This window comes from Heterodontus francisci, chromosome 34 (assembly GCF_036365525.1).
Source record: "Heterodontus francisci isolate sHetFra1 chromosome 34, sHetFra1.hap1, whole genome shotgun sequence".
Lineage (NCBI taxonomy): Eukaryota > Metazoa > Chordata > Chondrichthyes > Heterodontiformes > Heterodontidae > Heterodontus > Heterodontus francisci.
The window spans coordinates 5,593,517-5,616,092 of record NC_090404.1 but is presented as its reverse complement, the minus strand read 5'-3'; the positions used below and the strand labels follow the sequence as shown (position 1 = coordinate 5,616,092).

Genomic DNA, 22,576 nt, shown 5'->3' with positions numbered 1-22,576 from the left:
GTAATAAATACCAGCTTTACCAGCGATGCCCACATCCCAAGAATGAATTAGTAAAAACTTGCAGCCAGTCCTTTCCTCAAAGGGACTGGTGGAAAATCTGAAGCCCACCCACTGGAGACACCAAAACCCATCCAAGCTCAGTCATTATCAACCAGGTTTTCTCGCACCCATTGCCTCCCCCTCAAAGGCTGGGACATTAAAATCCCCGTGTTTTGGGTGGCCCCAGTCAGAGTGGTGTCCTCCCCAGAAGAGAGGCCAACCCGGGACCTGCCGTCTCCCACTCGAGCCCCAGGCTCTCTCCGCGGCCTTGCTCCTGGCCGCTCACTTGCTGCTGCTCAGCTCGAGCTCAATGGCCCACCTGTGCCGGCGCGCGCCGTTACCAAGCCCCGCCCCGCAACCGTGGCAACGCCGGCGACCGTTAAACCGTCTCCCGTTCAAACTCCTCGATACATAAACAAACCTCCAACAATCGCCGCACACGCGCACCAGCTGCGTTCTACACAGGATGCTCTGACGTCATCGGCGCCATCTTTGTTAGGGGCAAAACACCTCCAACGCTATTAAGCCAGGCGAAATGAAGCGTCACTGCCCCATTGAAAAACGGACACCGGTCCCACATTTCATTTTCCAGTTCTGATGTAGGGTTACTGACCTGAAACAGTAACTCTGCTTCTCTCACCACAGTTGCTGCCAGACTGGCTGAGTATGTCCAGCATTTCTTGTTTTTATTCCACATTTCACTTGCTTGTTTTGTTAACAAAGTCTTTTGTGTGCTGGGATGGACCTTATTTACCGTTCCTCTCCGCCAAAATATTATGTAGGTATAGCTTAATTATAATGTTGGTTCACTTGTACCCATCTGTCTCCCATTACAAAAGATGACCGATATCTCTGAGCCTGCCATTCGGACTTATAATGGCGAGGCTATTACCCACCATTCCGCGCGGAGGTGAATCTTCCCTAATCTGTTCTGATGAAAGGTCACAGACCTGAAATGTGAACACCGCATCTCTCTCCACAGATGCTGCCCGACCTGCTGAGTATTTCCAACACTTTCTGTTTTTATTTCAGATTTCCAGCATCTGCAGTATTTTGCTTTTCACAATACAGGTGTGCCTGTACAATACGCAGGCGCAGTGCTGGACTGTATCTGGAGCATGCGCAATGGCGACGCTTTTTGCAGGGGGTGAGAGTCGGACTGAGGCGGAATCGGCGGCTCGGGAAGCGATTGTGGGCGCAGGGGAGGAATTAGAGCCGTGAGTGGGCTGGGAAGCTTCATAAACACCCGGGGCAGGCCAGGGGGAGCGGGGTCACTGGCCGCCATCCTGTACAAGTCTTGGTGAGGGACAGTGATGGATTCAGTAAACTGAGAGATTACAGCGATTGGGAAAGATTGAACAGGGTGGAGCTTTTTTATTCCCAAAACAGAAGACTTAGCGGTGACATGATAGAGCTCTTTAAAATTATCAATGGGTTGGACAGAGTAGATGTGGAGAGAATGTTTCCACTTGTGAGTGACTCCAAATCCAGTGGCCATGAATACAGTTACTGATAAATCCAATCGGGAAATAAGGAGAGATTGCTTTACTCAGAGAGAGTAGAATGTAGAAGTGGTTCAGGCAAATAAGTTGAGATGCTTTCAAAAGGAAACTGGATGAAAATGAAAGCAAAGGGAATAAAAAGCTCTGCTGAAATGTTGGAGATGGAATGGGAGCAGACACATGAAATGTATAAACACAGACTAGTTGCACTGAATGGCCTGTTTGTGTACTGTGTATTCTATGTCCTATATAATTTCCTTTCACAGGGGTTTAGAAGGGGATGATTTGCAGATGGGAAACTCAAACCGAACATCTACTCAAGATCTGACAGTCGCTTGAATCATCAGGACCTGAATATCATCGGACTTTGAATGTGGAAGGAGAAATGTTTGTTTTTCTTTCTGCAGTAAAAGATTGCAAACATCAGTTTGACTGGAAAAGCACTGAGACACACACACCCGAGTGAGAGTGTTCCAGTACACTGATAGTGGAAAGAGCTTTAACTAGTTACACAGCCTGAAGAAAGATCACACCATTCACATAACGGAGCAACTGTACATGTGTTCTGTGTGTGGATGAGGCTTCAACTGATTGTCCAACTTAGAGAGACACAAGGACACTCACACCATGGAGAAATGTGGAGACTGTGGGAAGGGATTCAATTACCCATCCCAGCTGGAAACTCATCGACACAGTCACACCGGGGAGAGGCCATTCACTTGCTTCATGTGTGGGAAGGGATTCATTCGGTCGTCCCACCTCCTGAGACACCAACTTGTACACACAGATAAGAAATCTTTTAAATGTTCTGACTGTGAGAAGAGATTTAAAAGTAAAAATGAGCTGCTGAAACACCAACGTACTCACACTGGGGAGAGGCCGTTCACCTGCTCCAGTTGTGCAAAGGGATTCATGAATCCATGCACCCTGCTGACACACCAGCGAGTTCACACTGGGGAGAGGCCATTCACCTGTTCTGTGTGTGGGAAGGGATTCACTCAGTCATCCAACCTCCTGGCGTACCAACTTGTTCACACAGATAAGAGACCTTTTAAAGGTTCTGACTGTGAGAAGAGATTTAAAAGTAAAAATGAGCTGCTGCAACACCAACGTACTCACACTGGGGAAAGGCCGTTCACCTGCTCTGAGTGTGGGAAACAATTCACTCGGTCGTCCCACCTTATGAGACACCAGCGAGTTCACACTGGGGAGAGGCCATTCACATGCTCTGAGTGTGGGAAGGAATATACTCAGTCATCCCATCTTCTGAGACACCAGAGATTTCACACTGGGGAGAGGCCGTTCCCCTGCACTGAGTGTGGACAGAAATACAGGGATTCATCCGAGCTTCTGAGACACCAGCAAGTTCACACTGAGGAGAGGCCGTTTATCTGCTCAGTGTGCAGGAAGGGCTTCACTCGGTCATCCCACCTTCTGAGACACCAGCGAGCTCACAAGTGACTGCAGGGTTTGGATTCTGCTGTTAAGCGCATCCAGGGCCAAATCCTGTCTGGAAGCCTGTTCCCAGTTGGGTTTCCACAGGGCACTGTAGTAGGCTGCTTGCTTTTCGTGGTATAGATCAATGATATAGACTTAAGTGTAGGGGTCATGATAAAGAAGTTTGCAAATGTTACAGAAATTTATTGTGTGGTGGATAGTAAGGAAGAAAGTTGTAGACTTTAGGAAGATATCAATAGATTGCTCAAGTGGGCAGAAAATTGAGAAATAGAATTCAACCTGGAGAAGAGTGAGGTAAGACGTTTGGTAGGGAATATAAAGCAAGGGAATGCACAGTGAATGGTAGGATCCTGCAAGGTGTGGAGGAACAGAAGGATCTTGGAGTGCACATCCACAGATACCTGAATGTAGCAGGGCAGGTAGATAAGATGGTCAAGAAGGCATATGGGATGCTTTCCTTTATTAGTATAAGAGCGGGAAGATTATGCTTGAAGTCTATAAACAGTTAGACATCCCACAGCTGGAGAAATGTGTACAGACCTGGTCTCTGTATTAATCAACGATAGAGTTAGACTAGATCAATTAACTAGCATTAAACTAAAGCCAAGTCAGTGTTCAATTAAACAGATCTAGGGATTAAAGCTAAATAATAAGTGATTAGTGACAATAACGGGTTCTGAGTTTTTCAGTAAATTAAAATCTGAGATATATAGATAATAAGATTTAAGTGAAACATTTAAGTTAACTCGTCACAAAGTGACATCAGCTCAAAGAACAGACTGTTGAGTAGCTGATGAGTCTTTATTTGTTTAAATTTTAAGTTTATTTTTGGTGAAGTTAATTAATACTCTAATAAATTAAGTCATGGCAGGGCATCTCAGTCCAGTGGAGGGAACATCCTGTTCCTATATGGGAACTCAAGGACACTTCTTGTGTCCTGGACAACCATATGTGCAGGAAGTATCAACAGCTGGAGCAGCAGGAAGCAAAGGGTAATGGTCAAGAGGTGTTTTTGTGACTGGAAGGCTGTGTCCAGTGGAGTCCCACATGGCTCGTACTATATCAATATTAATGTCGGTATATATTGTCATGGTCCTGTAGATTTTTTTTTTCAGGAATATGCGGTTCGCCTTTAAGGTTTCCAGAGGATCAGTATTGCTTTAAGAACTGGCAAGCTTCAGCAGTTATAGAAAGGTGCATTTTTGGTTGCCATTAGAAACAGCCATTTGGAGACTGCGATTCAAAGGGTGCATTCTCGTTACCACAGATGCAGCCACTGGGAGTGAGTAGCAAGTGATACATTTGTTGCAATTCAATTTTAAACTGGCTTTTAGTTGAAGACAGTTTGTTCTAACAGAACACACAGACAGAGGACACAGACAGCTGTGATGACAGCACCTAGAAAAAGAGCTCTCACCCATTTAAACTGAAGGAATAGGGTTTTAGTCTGTTTAATTATTATCTCAAAATTCTAAAAAAAAAATGTCAAGCCAAAACCGAGGTCTCTGGTAATTTAGATTGAAGAAAGGGAAGTTAGTCTGTGACAATCTTTTATCTCTAAAGTCAGATTGATTCTGTTGAAAGTGTTTGCAGGTTATTAATTGTTGAAATTCGCTGGAGAAGGAAAGCAACATTCTGTGAGGACTTCAAGCAACATTGGACTGTAAATTTGCAAGGGCTCTAAATCTTTCTATTTTATATGTTGTTTATATCTTCATAGTGTTTAAGAATTTAGTTCTTCTAATTAAAGTGTTAATTTGTTGATTTAAAGACACCTGGTTTGGTTAGCCTCATTCGGGGGGTTAATAGATGGTACAATTTGGCTGGGTCTTTCTTTAATTTGGAAAGTTTTAAATGATATGTTAGCTGATCTGTGGAGCGATGGGATTGAATTAACAGTGCGTTGGTCCCACCACAATCAGAATCGTATATTTTGATTGGGGGCTTTGACTGGAGCGGTTGGTCATAACAATATTGATGATTTAGACTTTAATATAGGGGTTATGATTAAGACGTTTGCTTGTGGTTGATATTGAGGAAGAAAGCTGTAGACTGCAGGAAGATATCAATGGACTGGTCAAGTGAGCAGAAAAGCGGCAAATAGAGTTGAATCTGGAGAAGTGTGAGGTAATGCATTTGGGGAAGGCTATCAAGGCAAGGGAATACAATATTAGACAGGATTTATAATCATCTTGAAAAGAATAAGTTCATTAGCGATAGTCAGCACGGTTTTGTGAAGGGTAGGTCGTGCCTCACAAACCTTATTGAGTTTTTCGAGAAGGTGACCAAACAGGTGGATGAGGGTAAAGCAGTGGATGTGGTGTATATGGATTTCAGTAAGGCGTTTGATAAGGTTCCCCACGGTAGGCTATTGCAGAAAATACGGAAGTATGGGGTTGAAGGTGATTTAGAGCTTTGGATCAGAAATTGGCTAGCTGAAGGAAGACAGAGGGTGGTGGTTGATGGCAAATGTTCATCCTGGAGTTTAGTTTCTAGTGGTGTACCGCAAGGATCTGTTTTGGGGCCACTGCTGTTTGTCATTTTTATAAATGACCTGGAAGAGGGTGTAGAAGGGTGGGTTAGTAAATTTGTGGATGACACTAAGGTCGGTGGAGTTGTGGATAGTGCCGAAGGATGTTGTAGGGTACAGAGAGACATAGACAGGCTGCAGAGCTGGGCTGAGAGATGGCAAATGGAGTTTAATGCGGAAAAGTGTGAGGTGATTCACTTTGGAAGGAGTAACAGGAATGCAGAGTACTGGGCTAATGGGAAGATTCTTGGTAGTGTAGATGAACAGAGAGATCTTGGTGTCCAGGTACATAAATCCCTGAAAGTTGCCACCCAGGTTAATAGGGCTGTTAAGAAGGCATATGGTGTGTTAGCTTTTATTAGTAGGGGGATCGAGTTTCGGAGCCACGAGGTCATGCTGCAGCTGTACAAAACTCTGGTGAGACTGCACCTGGAGTATTGCGTGCAGTTCTGGTCACCGCATTATAGGAAGGATGTGGAAGCTTTGGAAAGGGTGCAGAGGAGATTTACTAGGATGTTGCCTGGTATGGAGTGAAGGTCTTACGAGGAAAGGCTGAGGGACTTGAGGTTGTTTTCGTTGGAGAGAAGGAGGAGGAGAGGTGACTTAATAGAGACATATAAGATAATCAGTGGGTTAGATAGGGTGGATAGTGAGAGTCTTTTTCCTCGGATGGTGATGGCAAACACGAGGGGACATAGCTTTAAGTTGAGGGGTGATAGATATAGGACAGATGTTAGAGGTAGTTTCTTTACTCAGAGAGTAGTAGGGGCGTGGAACACCCTGCCTGCAACAGTAGTAGACTCGCCAACTTTAAGGGCATTTAAGTGGTCATTGGATAGACATATGGATGAAAATGGAATAGTGTAGGTCAGATGGTTTCACAGGTCGGCGCAACATCGAGGGCCGAAGGGCCTGTACTGCGCTGTAATGTTCTAGTTCTAGTTCTAATTACTGGCTGAATACTGAGAAGTGTAAATGAACAGAGAGACCTTGGAGTGCATGTCCACAGATCCCTGAAGCAGGACAGGTAGATAAGGTGGTTAAGAATGCATACGGGATACTTTCCATCATTGCCGAGGTATAGAATATAAGAACAGCGAGTATTTCAGTATTTTCTGTTGATGAAACATCACAGACCTGAAATGTTAACTCTGTTTCTCTCTCCACAGATGCTGCCAGACCTGCTGAGTATTTACAGCATTTTCTGTTTTTATTACAGGAGCAGGGAGATTATGTTAGACCTGAATAAAACACTAGTTAGATCACAGCTAGAGTACTATGTACAGTTGTAGTCACCGCATTACAGGAAAGATGTGATTGCACTAGAGAGGATGCAGAAGAGATTTACAGATGATGAGTCAGGAATGGAGAATTTTAACTATGGGGAAAGATTGGAAAGGCTGTGGCTGTTGATTCTTTGGAACAGAGGATGCTGAGGGGAGTTTAATTGAGGGTATAAAATTATGAAGGGCCTGGACAGATTGGATAGGCAGGATTTGTTTCCCTTCACAGAGAGGCTAATAGGAAGGGGACATAGATTTAATTTAATTAGCAGAAGCATTGGAGGGAACCGGGGAAATCATTTCACCCAGAGGGTGGCGGGGGTCTGGAACTCACTGCCTGAAAGGGTGGTAGAGGTAGAAAACCTTATCATGTTTCAAAAAAGCACTTGGATATGCACTTCAAGTGCTATAACCTGCAGGGTTACGGACCAAGAGCTGGAAAGTGGGATTAGGCTGGATAGCTCTTTTTCGACCGGCACAAATAAAATGGGCTGAATGGTGTCCTGTGCTATAAATTTACTGTTTCTATTCTGATATTTGGGGTTTGTTTCTGCTGATATTAGTAACAGCTCTAACTGGGCTGAAGTTTAACCTTCTGGGGAGATTTGAAATAAATCAACTTTGTTTTAAACACGTTGTAGATTTTTGTCTTTTCTACTTGAGTGTCCCAGTCGTGCTCTTCCATATTAACCAAGGCATAGAATATAAGAGCAGGGAGGTTATGATGGAGCTGTATAAAATGATAGTGAGGCCACAGCTGGAGTACTGTGTACAGTTCTGTTCGCCACACTATAGGAAGGATGTGATTGCCCTGGAGAGGGTGCAGAGGAGATTCACCAGGATGTTGCCTGGGCTGGAGCATTTCAGCTATGAAGAGAGACTGAAAAGGCTAGGGTTGTTTGCCTTCGAGCAGAGAAGGCTGAGGGGGGACATGATTGAGGTATACAAAATTATGAGCAGCATTGATAGGGTAGATAGGAAGAAACTTATTCCCTTAGTGGAGGTGTCAATAACCAGGGGGCATAGATTTAAGGTAAGGGGCAGGAGATTCAGAGGGGATTTGAGGAAAAATGTTTTCACCCAGAGGGTGGTTGGAATCTGGAACGCACTGCCTGAAGAGGTGGTAGAGGCAGGAACCTTCACAACATTTAAGAAGTATTTAGATGAGCACTTGAAACGCCATAGCATACAAGGCTATGGGTCAAGTGCTGGAAAGTGGGATTAGAATAGATTAGATTAGATTAGAGATACAGCACTGAAACAGGCCCTTCGGCCCACCGTGTCTGTGCCGACCATCAACCACCCATTTATACTAATCCTACACTAATCCCATATTCCTACTAAACATCCCCACCTGTCCCTATATTTCCCTACCACCTACCTATACTAGTGACAATTTATAATGGCCAATTTACCTACCAACCTGCAAGTCTTTTGGCTTGTGGGAGGAAACCGGAGCACCCGGAGAAAACCCACGCAGACACAGGGAGAACTTGCAAACTCCACACAGGCAGCACCCAGAATCGAACCCGGGTCCCTGGAGCTGTGAGGCTGCAGTGCTAACCACTGCGCCGCCCTGCGCCACAGTGCTTGATAAGTGCTTGATGGCCGGCACGGATGCAATGGGCCAAAGAGGCTGTGTTTGTGCTGTCGAGCTCTGTGATTCTATGGTTCAGAGCTCCGAGGCACGGAACAGAAGGCTGCTTTTACAACTGTGTTTAGAGTCAGGAAGAACAACAGTGAATGCTGGAAACGTGCTGTCAAATCAGAGATTGGTGTAAAACTGTGATCTATTGCTGACTGAAAGTGAAACGGCAGGTTTAAATTTCCAGTCTGAAAATGACTGTGGCAATTATTCTACAAAGACTCAATGTGTTTGTGTGACAGTACTGAGTCTACCATTTTAACACAAGTGTTTAAGTCATTTAAAATGAACCTGTTTAAAATAAGCTGGTTTAAGTCTGCATTAAAATCGCAGATGGAGGAGTTCACAGGAGCCTGTTAACTGATGGTACAATTATACAACAGACATTTGATCTTCAGATAAAGAAGGACCTGCAGTGTGTTTCCAAGAATTCCCTTTTTTGATGTGAGTGTTAGATACCAGAATAACTGAAAATACAGAGCCTGGACCACTAACAGGGATGCATTGCTGACAGTTACTCTCGAATCACTCCCACTGTGGAACTCCACCACTGAAGGTTGTAGGCTCAAGGAGTGGGGCCTCCAGAAATGGACTGTAAGAAAACTGGGTTTCAGTATCTTGACATCTTGACAAATATATGGTGAGGAACCAGAGGAATCCTTACTAAGGATTGGGGTTTTGCCTGTCAGCGTAGGTCTAGGAGTAAATGATGCCTGACTCCCCAAGCTGTCTTACATTGAACCCAGTTTGGATCAAGATGGACTCAGTTTCCAGGAGAATAGGGACAAATATCACCCATAATTGAGGGAGACATTAGAGAAGCTAAGATATCTTTGGAAAAGAAGATGGTGCACAATTATAGATAGAGTCATAGATAGATACAGCACTGAAACAGGCCCTTCGGCCCACCAAAGTCTGTGCCTACCAACAACCACCCATTTATACTAATCCTACATTAATCCCATATTACCTACCACATCCCCCACCATTCTCCTACCACCTACCTACACTAGGGGAAATTTTCAATGGCCAATTTACCTATCAACCTGCAAGTCTTTGCTGTGGGAGGAAACCGGAGCACCCGGCGGAAACCCACGCGGTCACAGTAAGAACTTGCAAACTCCACACAGGCAGTACCCAGAACCGAACACGGGTTGCTGGAGCTGTGAGGTTGCGGTGCTCACCACTGTGCTGCCCATTATGGGATTATGGGAATAGGAAATTCTTTTCCAGCTATGTCAGGAGTGAGAAGATGGTTAAAGATGGTTTCGAGCCATTGAGACACAGTTCAGGACAGATTGAAACAGATTGCCAGGCTATGACAGAGCAGTTAAATGACTATTTCACATCAGTCTGCACTCCTGTGGATGATACTCAGATTCCAGCTGTGGATGTGCTGTCGACAATAACATAAATATTAAAATGGAAAGGGATTGTCATCCTGGATAAAATAGGAAATCTCAAACTAGATGGTGCTCCAGGTCCAGATGATATCCAACCAAGGGTGTTTAAAGAGATGGGACGGGTGTTTAAAGAGATGGGACGGGTGCTCTCTGAGCCCCTTGCCCGTAGATTCAACAGCTCAATCGAGTCAGGGATTATTCCCTGAGATTGGAAGGAAGCTCACTTAGTTCCCATTTTCCAAATCAGGGACAAATCAGAGCCAGGGAACTACAGACCCATCAGTGTGAGCTCGATCACAGAGAAGATGCTTGAAGGGATCCGAAGAGATGCTGTTTCTGATCACTGGGGAAGAGAAGGAGCCATTATAGATACTAAACATGGCTTCCAGAAAAGAAGGTCACATCTTACAAACTTGTTTGTGTTTTGTGAAGAAGTTGCTGTGTTGGTGGATGAGGGGAATCCGGTTGACATTGTCCACCTCGGGGTGTAATCCAACAACAACAACTTGTATTTACATAGAGGGTTGTGGAGCTGGAGGAGGTTACAGAGATACTGAGGATCTGGTTGACATTGTCAATCGTGTCAAACTCATTTTCCATGGTGGGTCTGATCTGATATACTGGCACTGGGTGAGGGCCACATTCAGCAGAAGTTATTAAAATAGAACTAGAAGCAGATAAACTATATCGGTATTTACTGACAGATTTTACTCACTGCTCCTGCTGCTCCCGATACCTGGCACCTCTTAGCTTGAACCATCACATCAACACTTGGAGCAAATGACTGGGCTGAGGCCTGTCTTGGATAAAACACAAGGACCACTTGTCATCACAGAATCATAGAAATTTACAGCACAGAAGGAGGCCTTTCAGCCCATCGTATCTGTGCTGACTGAAAAAGTTATTCAGTCTAATCCCATGTGTCAGTTTTTAGTTCGTAATTCTGTAGGTTACAGCACCTCAAGTAAATATCCAAATGCACTGAGAGTTTCAGGCAGTGAGCTTCAGATTCCCACCATCCTCTGGGTGAAAAATTCCTCAACTCCCCTTTAATCCTTCCACCAATTATTTGACATCTGTTCCTCCTGGTTATTTCAGCATAACCACTCCGATTTTCCATTGACTTCAATGTAATGGAAACTGACAGTTGGAACCCGTCAGCATTTGAAAGATATTTACAAATGATTTGAGGGTTTCTTACAATTGGGATCATTCTCTATTCGGTCCACTCGTGGTGTGGAACAATAGACATTCCCCTGTAAATATCGAGCTGTGTACTGGGCTGTGATGTGTTTTTTTGTTCATCTTGTTGACTCTAAATATTGAATCATGTGGTTTCAGACACCAGATAATCAATCTCACAACAATAGATTGTCTTTTACTGACTTTATTAACAGCACTGCAATAATACAAAGTTACAGTTACCCGATCTAGAGAACAGAGATAATACAGTGGATTCAGAGATCTCTTCTCCCCAGATCTGATCGAACAAGCTGCAGCTGCACTGGTAATATTTATATTTAACTTGTTCACTACATTCATGATCAAACCATAACCACAAGGATATCTGTGCATTGCTCTGACTGTGAGCACAAGACTGTGTCACGATCACACACAATCCAATTACATAACATCCACTGCATTTCCTTTCTCACTACATCGTATTATTCCCTCAAGTTTTTAGCTTTTTTTTGTAATAGGTGATGAACAGACACAGTGCAGTTACTGCTGCCCAGTACGCAGGCGCAGTGTATCTGGAGCATGCGCAGTGTATCTGGAGCATGCGCAGTGTCACTTTGATTTGAGCTGTTCGAGTGCTGGAGATGCTTTTGCAGCGGGTGAGAGTCGGCGGTTGGGCAGAAAGGCTTCAGAAATACCTGGTGTAGGCCGCAAGCCCCGAATAATAACCTCCAGGTCCCGAGTTTGCAGCTCCGGGGCTTTTTCCCGAACAGACCCAGGTCAATGGTCGGCATCTTTGTTGAGCGGGAAGCAGAGCGCATCCGCGGCCATCTTGGTGACGACACAGAGAGTAGGCGTGGCTTCAGGGTCCCAGTGATTAGGAGAGAAAATCATTGATTTGATTCTCACTCTGCAACACAGGGGCTGGAGAACTGAACCCAGTCAGAGTAGAGGGAGGGAGAAAACTGGCAGTGGAGGAAAGAAATGATGCGATGGGTTTGGATTTCAGCACAGGGAGGAGGGAGAGTGTGTGGGGCGGGGATTTACAGCTTTGGGGTTACAAGAGAGGAAAAAATGTTCCGTAGAAACTAGAATTGTCTGTTCTGAATTTCTATCCTGGACTGACAGTGATGACTTTCGTAAACTCTTTTTACAGGAACCTCAAACCAAACATCACATGAAGATACAGTCACTCAATTCATCAGGACCTGAATATTCAGGTCCTTGAATGTGGAAGGAGAAATGTTTGTCTGTTCCGTCTATGGGAAAAGATTGAAAACATCAGTGTGACTGGAAAAGCACCGAGACACACACACGAGTGAGAGTGTTCCAGCTCGCTGATTGTGGAAAGAACTTTAAACAGTTACACAGCCTGAAAAAACTTTACATCATTCAAAGTGGGAAGAAACCTTATACGTGTGGACAGGCTTCAACCTGGAGCAACACCAGGACACCCACACCACGGGGAAACCGTGGAAATGTGGTGATTGTGGGAAGGGATTCAGTTCCCCGTCCTATCTGGAAACTCATCGACGTATTCACACTGGGGAGAGGCCGTTCACCTGCTCCATGTGTGGGAAAGGATTCACTCGGTCATCCTGCCTTCTGACACACCAACTAGTTCACTCTGATTTGAAACCTTTTAAATGTCCTGACTGTGAGACAAGCTTTAAAAGAAAACACGAGCTGCTGAAACACCAAAGACTTCACACTGGGGAAAGGCCATTCACCTGCTCCTTGTGTGGGAAGGGATTCACTCAGTCATCCAACCTTCTGACACACCAGCAAGTTCACAGCAGGGAGAGGCCGTTCACCTGCTCCATATGTGGGAAAGGATTCACTCACTCATCGACCCTGCGGAAACACAAACGACTCCACAGTGGGGAGAGGCCATTCATCTGCTCCGTGTGCGGGAAGGGATTCGCTCAGTCGTTCCTCCTACTGAGACATCAGAGAGTTCACACTGGAGAGAGGCCATTCACCTGCTCTGTGTGTGGGAAGGGATTCACACAGTCATCTGATCTGTTGATGCACCAACTTGTTCACTCCGATCAGAGACCTTTTAAATGTTCTGACTGTGAGAAGAGATTTAAAAGAAACAAGGATTTACTGACACATCAACGCACTCACACTGGGGAGAGGCCGTTCACCTGCTCCGTGTGTGGGAAGGGATTCAATCAGTTATCCCACCTGCTGTCACACCAGCAAGTTCAGTCTAATAATAGACCTTTTAAATGTTCCAATTGTGAGAAGAGCTTTAAAAGCAGAAACTACCTAATGCAACACCAGCGCGTTCACACAGGGGAGAGGCCTTTAACCTGCTCTGTCTGTGGAAAGGGATTCAATAATTCATCAAACCTGCTGAGACATCAGCGAGTTCACAAATGACTACAGGGATTGGATTCTGCTGTTATTGTTGCTGTTAATCACATCCAGGACGGAACCATGTTCATTCTGAAAGATGAAGTTTGTTGCTGCTGATGTTAAATACCGCCATAACTGGGCTGGAGTTTAATATTCTGGATAAATGTCAAATAAATCAGCTTTGTTTGAAAAACACAGTGTGTTGAGTCCTTGACATCTCAGTTAAGGGGAAACTGACTGAAACCATTTTTGGACCTTTTCTCCTCTGTTGAAGAAAAACTTGCATTTTTGTAGCGCCTTTCATGACATCAGGACGTCTCAAAACACTTTACAGCCAATGAGGTTCTACTGAAGTGCAGCCAATGTTGTAAAGTAGGAAATGCTGCAGTTAATTTGCACACAGCAAGCTCCCACAGACAGCAACGTGATAATGCCCAGATAATCTGTTTTAGTGATGTTGATTGAGTGATAACTATTTCCGAGAGTCTGGGGAGAATTCCCCTGCTCTTCAAAATAGCTTCATAGATCTTTATACTCATCGGTTACAGGTCTCATCTGCAAGATGGGACCTCTGACAGTGCAGTGCTCCCTCAATACTGCATTGGAATATCAGACTAGATTTCATACAGCCGTCTCTGGATGTGGATTTGCGCCCACAACTTACTGACTCAGCGATGAGAATGTTACTACTGCACCACAACTAACACCTCATCACCACTAGGGATTATTTCAATTCTCAAACCTTCCATTATTCTCATGTACAAGTCTCAGCTCCCCATACATACATTCCAGTGCATCTCCTAGCCTTGATATTCATGGGATCTGGGTGCCAGCATTTATTGCTCTTTCCCAATTGCCTTCTTGAACCTCTGCAGTCCATGTGGGGTAGGTACACCCACAGTGCTGTTAGGAAGGGAGTTCTAGGATTTTGACCCAGCAACAGTGAAGGAACAGGGATATAGTTGCAAGTCAGGATGGTGTGTGACTTCGAGGGGAACTTGCAGGTGGTGGTGTTCCCATGCAATTGCTGCCCTTGCCCTTCTAGGTGGTACAGGTTGCAGGTTTGGAAGGTGCTGCAGTGCATCTTGTAGATGGTACACACTGCTGCCACTGTGCATTGATGTTGGAGGGTGTGAATGTTTGTGGATGGGGTGCCAATCAAACGGGTTGCTTTGTCCTGGATGGTGTCGAGCTTCTTCAGTGTCATTGGAGCTACACCTATCCAGGTAAGTGAGAGTATTCCATCACATGCCTGACTTGTGTCTTGTAGATGGTGGACAGGCTTTGGGGAGTCAGGAGGTGAATTACTCTCTACAGAATTCCCAGCCTCTGACCTGCTCTTGTAGCCACTGTACTTATATGGCTACTCCAGTTCAGTTTCTGGTCAATGGTGACCCCAGGATGTTGACATTGGGGGATTCAGCATTGGTAAGGCCATTGAATGTCAAGCAGAGATGGTTAGATTCTCTCTTGTTGGAGATGGTCATTGCCTGGCACTTGTGTGGCATGAATGTTACTTGCCACTTATTAGCCCAAGCCTGGATATTATCCAGGACTTGCTGCATATGGACATGGACTGCTTCAGTATCTGAGGAGTCGTGAATGGTGCTGATCATTGTGCAATCATCAGTGAACATCCCCACTTCTGACCTTATGGATTGAAGGAAGATCATTGATGAAGCAGTTGAAGATGGTTGGGCCGAGGACACTAACTTGAGGAACTCCTGCAGTGATGTCCTGGGACTGAGATGACTGACCTCCAACAAACACAACCATCTTCCTTTGTACTGGGTATGATTCCAACCAGCGGATAGTTTTCCCACTGATTCCCATTGACTCCAGTTTTGCTCTGGCTCCTTGATGCCATACTCGGTCAAATGCTGCCTTGGTGACAAGAGCAATCACTCTCACCTCCCCTCTTGAGTTTAGCTCTTCTGTCCATGTTTGAACCAAGGCTGTAATGAGGTCAGGAGCTGAGTGTCCCTGGTGGAACTCAAACTGAGCATCACTGAGCAGGTTATTGCTGAGTAAGTGCCGCTTGATAGCACTGTCAATGACACCTTCCATCGTTGATGATTGAGAGAAGACTGATGAGACAGTAATTGGCCAGATTGGATTTGTCCTGCCTTTTATGTACAGGACATACTGGACAATTTTCCACATTGCCGGGTAGATGCCTGTGTTGTAGCTGTACTGGAACAGCTTGGCTCGGGGTGTGGCTAGTTCTGGAGCACAAGTCTTCAGTACTGTACTGGAATGTTGTCAAGGCCCATGGTCTTTGCTGTATCCAGTGCCTTCAGCCGTTTCTTGATATCAGATGGAGTGAATCGGATTGGCTGAAAACTGGCAGAAGGAAGAGGAATGTGAGTGGTGAGGGATACAAGGAAGTGAACAGTGAAGGCCTTGTCTGTGGTTAGAAGAATGACAAGGTCGAGGTGATACTTGGGGTTTTCTGATTATCACCAATTTCATGTGCTTTTTTAAAGAAAAAAAAACTGATGTATCTGAATAAACCTCAAAATGCCCAAAATAAACACTGAAAATAATCAAAATTTAATACTGAAAATTTTACTGATATTCAACTCAGCTGGCAGTCATTTTATCTTTGTGTTTTTTTCTTATTATTATTTTCAGCATTCTGGATATCATTGGTTGTATAACAGTGTGACCTTCCATGAGGACTGGAGGGTAGTAACTGGAACCGATATTCAGTTCTGAATACTGATGAGGGTGATGGTTGATCTGGGGAGTGCAGCTAGATCCAAGTCCATGGCACCACAGGTGGCTCAGCTGCACAGGTTGGTACAGGGAAGACTGGAAGAGCCATAGTGATAGGTAATTCAATAATCGGGGGAACAGACAGGCATTTCTGTGGCTGCAGACATGAATACAGGATGGTGTGTTGCCTCCCTGGTGCCAGGGTCCAAGGATGTCATTGAGCAGCTGCAGAGCATCCTGAAGGGGGAGGGTGAACAGCCAGCAGTCGTTGTCCACATCGGAACCAACAACATAGGTAGACAGAGGGATGTGGTCCTGCAGTCAGAATTTAGGGAGCTAAGTAAGAAATTAGCAAGCAGGACGTCAAAAGTAGTAATCTCCGGATTACTGCCAGTACCATGCGCAAGTGATCACAGGAATAGAAGGATAAGACTGCGTGGCTGGAAAGACGGTGCAGGAGGAAGGGCTTCAGATTCTTGGGCCATTGGGACCAGCTCTGGGGGAGATAGGACCTGTACAGGCCGGACGGGTTACACCTGAACAGAGCCGGGACTGAGTTCCTTGCGGGACGTTTTGCTAGTGCTGTTGGGGAGGATTTAAACTAGTCTGGCAGGGGGATGGGAATCTGAAGGTAGACTCAGCTGGGACAAAATCAGAAGTGAAAATGGAAGGCAGAAAATTAATGGATGAGTCCGGATGACAGAGGAAACAAAGGTTCGAAAATAAAACAAAAAAGTTTGGCAGTGCTCAAGGTTATCTATTTCAATGCAAGGAGTATAGCAAATAAAACAGATGAGCTGAGGGCAAAGATAGACACGTGGCAGTATGATATCATAGCTATTACAGAAACATGGCTTAAGAAGGGACAGGAATGACAGCTCAATGTTCCTGGTTACAGGGTTTTCAGATGCGATAGGGAGGGAGATAATAAAGGAGGGGGAGTGACAATTTTGGTCAAAGAAACTATTACAGCTGTGAGGAGGGATGATATGTTGGAAGGTTCATGAGATGAGGCCATATGGATTGAGCGAAGGAACAAAAAAGGGGCAATCACACTGCTGGGAGTGTAATATAGACCCCCTAACAGTCAGAGGGAGATAGAAGAGTAGATATGTAGGCAAATCTCTGAGAAGTGAAAAAACAATAGGGCAGTAATAGTGGGGGATTTTAATTACCCCAATATTAACTGAGATAGTTCATGTGTGAAAGGAATTGAGGGAGCAGAAGTTTGGAGGTGCATTCAGGAGAAATGTTCTGGCCAGTATGTAGCAAGTCCAACAAGAGAGGATGCAGTTTCAGACTTGGTTTTAGAAAATGAAGATGGGCAGGTGAAAGGAGTAGCAGTGGGAGAGCATTTTGGTGGTAGTGATCATAATTAAGTCAGTTTTAACATAGTTATGGAAAAGGACAAGGTTGAACAGGAGTGGGCAAGGCCAATTTTACTAAGCTGAGGAGTGATTTAGCGAAAGTGGACTGGAGTCAGGTATTTGAAGGCAAGTCAGTGTCAGAGCAGTGGGAGGCATTCAAAGGGGAGGTTCACAGGGTTCACAGTAAACATGTTCCCACAAAGAAAAAGGGTGGGACGGCCAAATCTAGAGCCCCGTGGATGTCAAGGAGCTTACAGGGTTAGATAAGGCAGAAAAGGAAAGCTCATGTCCAATGAGAACTCAATACTACAGAAAACCAAGAGGAGTATAGGAAGTGGAGGGGTGAAATCAAAAAGGAAATTAGGAAAGCAAAGAGAGGGCATGAAAGAATAATGGTAAGCAAAAGATGTTCTATCAATACATTAAGAGTAAGAGGATAACTAAGGAGAGAGTAGGGCCCATAAGACCAAAAATGTAACCTATGTGTAGGAGCGGAAGATGGTTCTTAATGAATATTTTGAGTCTGTCTTCACAAAAGAGGGGGACGATGCAGATATTGTAGTTAAGGAAAAGGGGTGTGAAGTATTGGATGTGATCAACATAGGGAGAGAGGCAGTATTAATGGAATTAGCATCCTTGAAAGTTGATAAATCATCAGGTTCAGATGAAATGTACCCCAGGTTGTTAAAAGAAGCCAGGGAGGAAGTAGCGGAGGATCTGTCCATCATTTTTCAGACCTCACCAGATACAGCGCTGAAGGATTAGAGGACTGCTAATGTTGTACCTTTGATTAAAAAGGGAGCGAGGGATAGACTGAATAATTACACACCAATCAGTCTAACCTCAGCAGTGGGCAAATTACATACATACATTCATATGTATATACATCCATATGAATTAGGAGCAGGAGTAGGCCACTCGGCCCCTTGAGCGTGCTCCGCCATTCAACAAGATCATGGCTGATCTAATTATAACCTCAACTCTACATTCCCACCTACCCCCAATAACCTTTCACCCCTTTGCTTATCAAGAATCTATCTATCTATGCCTTAAAAATATTTAAAGACTCTGATTCCATTGCCTTTTGAGGAAGAGAGTTCCAAAGACTCACCACCCTATGAGAGAAAAAATTCTCCTCATCTCTGCCTTAAATGGGTGACCCCTTATTTTTAAATAGTGACCCCTAGTTCTAGGTTCTCCCACAAGAGAAAACATCCTTTCCACATCCACCCTGTCAAGACCCCTCAGGATCTCATATGTTTCCATCAAGCTGCCTCTTACTCATCGAAACTCCAGCGGATACAAGCCTAGCCTGTCCAACCTTTCCTCATAAGACAACCCGCCCATTCCAGGTATTCGTCTAGGAAACCTTCTTTGAACTGCTTCCAATGCATTTACATCCTTCTTTAAGTGAGGACACCAATACTGTACACAGTACTCCAGATGTGGTCTCACCAATGCCCTGCTTTATTGGAATCATTTCTGAGAGACAGGATAAACTCACTTAGAATGGCACGGATTAATGAAGGATAGTCAGCATGGATTTGTTAAGGGAAGATTGTGTCTAACTAACTTAATTGAATTCTTTGAAGAAGTAACAAGGAGGACTGATGAAGGTACTGCAGTTGATGTGGTCTACAGAGATTTTAGCAAGGCTTTCGACAAGGTCCCACATGGCAGACTGGTAAAAAAAATAAAAGCGCATGGGATCCAGGGGAATGTAGCAAAGTGGATACAAAATTGGCTGAGTGGCAGGAAACAAAGGTTAATGTTGACGGGTGTTTGTGCACCTGGAAGGCTGTTTCCAGTGGTATTCCACGGGGTTCAGTACAAGGATCACTGCTTTTTGTGGTATAGATAAACAATTTGGGCATAAATGTAGGGGGCATAATCAAGAAGTTTGCAGATGACATGAAAATTGGCTGTGTGGTTGATAGCAAGAAGGATAGCTGTAGGCTGCAGGAAGAGATCAATGGACTGGTCAAGTGGTTAGCAAAGTGGCAAATGGAATTCAGCTCGGAGAAGTGTAAGCTGGAGGAGGTCAAACAAGGCAAAGGAATACAGAAGTAATAGGAGAATACTGAGAGGTGTAGAGGAAATGAGGGGCCTTGGAGTAAAAATCCACAGATCCCTGAAGGTAACAGCTCAGGTCAATAAGGTGATTAAGAAGACAAATGGAATCCTTTCCTTTATTAGCCAAGGTATAGAATATAAGAGCAGGGAGGTTATGTTGGAACTGTATAAATTATTAGTTAGGCCACAACTTGAGCACTGTCCGCAATTCTGGCCGCCTCATTACAGAAAGGATGTAATTGCACTAGCGAGGATACAGAGGAGATTTACAGGATGTTGCCAGGACTGGAAAATGCAGCAATGAGGAAAGATTGGATAGGCCGGGTTTGTTCTCCTTGGAACAGAGAAGGCTGAGGGGCGATCTGATTGAAATGTACAAAATTCTGAGGGGCCTGGATAGAGTGGGGTTGAAGGGTCTATTCACCATAGCAGAGGGGTCAGTGATGAGGTGGCATAGATTTGAAATGATTGGTCGAAAATTTAAGAGGGGAGATGAGGAAAAGTTTTTCACCCAGAGAGTGTTGGGCGTCTGGAACTCACTGCCTGAAAGGGTAGTTGAGGCTGGAACCCTCAACTCATTTAAAAGGTGTCGGGATAGGTCCCTCAAGTGCCGTAACCTGTAGGGTTACGGACCAAATGCTGGAAGGTGGGATTAGGCTGAGCGGCTTGTTTTACGGCCGGCACAGACACGATGGGCCAAGTGGTCTCTTTCTGAGCTGTAAAATGTCTATGATTTCATTCTATGATATTTAATGAAGACTTTATCCAATTTATTTCAAATGGGGTTACTTTAAGTAAGTTAACACTTATCTCAGGACAGTCTTTGTGGAATATCCATCGCAGTCACTTTCTGCGCTGTAACCATTCCGTAAAAGTCACACCAGAGGAACCCAGTGCGCAGGCGCGATGCTGGACGGCATCTGGAGCATGCGCAGTGCCATTTTGATCAGAGTTGTGCGACTTTTGGGAGATGCTTTTGCATAGGGTGAGGGTTGGTGGGACGCAGGGGAGGAATGGAGTCGGCGGGTGGCTTCAGAAACACCTGGTGTAGGCCGCAAGCCCCGAATATGAACTTCCAGGTCCCGTGTTTGCAGCTCCGAGGCTTTTTCCCGGGAACAGGTCGCCACTTGATTCATCAGGATCTGAATATCATCAGTCTTTGAATGTTGAAGGAGAAATGTTTGTCTGTTCTGTCTGTGGGAAAAGATTACACACATCAGTGTAACTGAAAAAGCACCGAGACACACACACCTGTGTGAGAGTGTTCCAGTGCACTGACTGAAAAGAGCTTCAACCAGTTACATAGCCTAAAAAGAAAATTGCACCATTCACAGCGGGGAGAAACCGTACACGTGTTGTGTGTGTGAATGAGACTTCAACTGATCGTCCAACCTGGAGAGACACAAGGACACCCGCACCACAGAGAAACCATGGAAATGTGGGGACTGTGGGAAGGGATTCAATTACCCGTCCCTGCTGGAAAGCCATCGGCGCAGTCACACTGGGGAGAGACCGTTCACCTGCTCTTTGTGTGGGAAGGGATTCACTCAGTCATCCCACCTGGTGACACACCAGCGAGTTCACATTGATGAGACTGACTGTGAGAACAGCTTTAAAAGCTCTGAGGTCAAGCACCAGTTCGTTCACACTAAGAGAGAGTTCAGTTGCTCTCACTGCAGGAAGGTGTTTAAACGATCACAGAACCTCATTGAACACGAACGCACTCACACTGGGGAGAGACCTTTCATCTGCTCCGTGTGTGGGAAGGGATTCACACGATCATTCCACCTCACTACACACCAACTTGTTCACACTGATAAAAGACCTTTCAAATGTTCTGAATGTGCTATAAAGCCACAAGTGAACTGCTGATACACCAGCGAGTTCACAATGGGGAGAGGCCATTCAGATGCTCCATTTGTGGGAAGGGATTCACTCTGTCATCCAGTCTGCAGACACACCAACGTACTCACAGAGGCCATTCATCTGCTCAGAGTGTGGGAAGAGATTCACTCAATCATCTCACCTGCTGACACACCAACGTACTCACACTGGGGAGAGGCCATTCATCTGCTCAGAGTGTGGGAAGAGATTCACTCAATCATCTCACCTGCTGACACACCAACGTACTCACACTGGGGAAAGACCATTCACCTGCTCTGCTTGTGGGAAGGGATTCACTTGTTCATCCCATCTGCTGAGACACCAGCAAGTTCACAAGTGACTGCAGGGGTTGGATTCTGCTGTTAATCACATCCCGGACTGAACCATATTTATTCTGATAGTTGGGATTTGTATCTGCTGGAGTTAAGTTTTTTTGAAATCTGTCACATGAATTACTGTTGTTTCAAACACATACAGTGTCAGGTCCTTAATTTCTCCAAGATAAGGGGAGACTAACTGATGTCCTGTAACTGACTGTTCACATCCCATGAAAGAATAAAAAAATTGTGAGCATTGCTGGCAAATCCAGCATTCGTTTCCCATCACTAACTGCCCTTGAGAAGTTGTTGGTGAGCCGCCATCTTGACCTGCTGCAGGGCATGTGGTGCGGGTCCACTCACAGTGCTGTTAGGAGGGGAGTTCCAGGATTTTGCTGCCCTTGTTCTGCTAGGTGGTCGAGGTCACGGGTGGATTAGTGAAGATGAGGTGAAGCAAGCTTTTCCCTCTTATGGTTCTGTCAGCACCTGCTGAGCACCCAGTCTGGCAGATATGTCCTTCAGGACTTGGCCAGCTGTCAGTAGTGGTGCTACTGAGCCACTCTTGGTGATAAGCATTGAAGTCCCCCACCCAGAGTACATTCTGTGCCCTTGCCACCCTCAGTGCTTCTTCCAAGTGGTGTTCAACATGGAGGAGTACTGATTCATCAGCCAACGCGGGGCGGTAGGTGGTAATCAGCAGAGGGTTTCCTTGCCCATGTTTGACCCAATGCCTTTTGAGTTCATAGGGTCTGCAGTCAATGTTGAGGACTCCCAATGCAGTTCCCTCCCGACTGTATATCACTGTGCTGCCACC

At 45.1% G+C, this 22,576-nt stretch overlaps 1 protein-coding gene across 1 annotated transcript; it reads left to right on the top strand.

The window, feature by feature from the left end:
* Positions 1-2,168: 2,168 nt before the first annotated feature.
* Positions 2,169-21,701, top strand: LOC137348544 (zinc finger protein 84-like; the record flags this gene model as incomplete). Its single annotated transcript, XM_068013846.1, has 6 exons — positions 2,169-2,523; positions 2,581-2,991; positions 12,577-12,659; positions 12,726-13,219; positions 13,304-13,348; positions 21,539-21,701. Coding segments are annotated over exons 1-6 (1,551 nt in total), but the record flags the coding sequence as incomplete, so codon positions are not given.
* Positions 21,702-22,576: the final 875 nt, after the last annotated feature.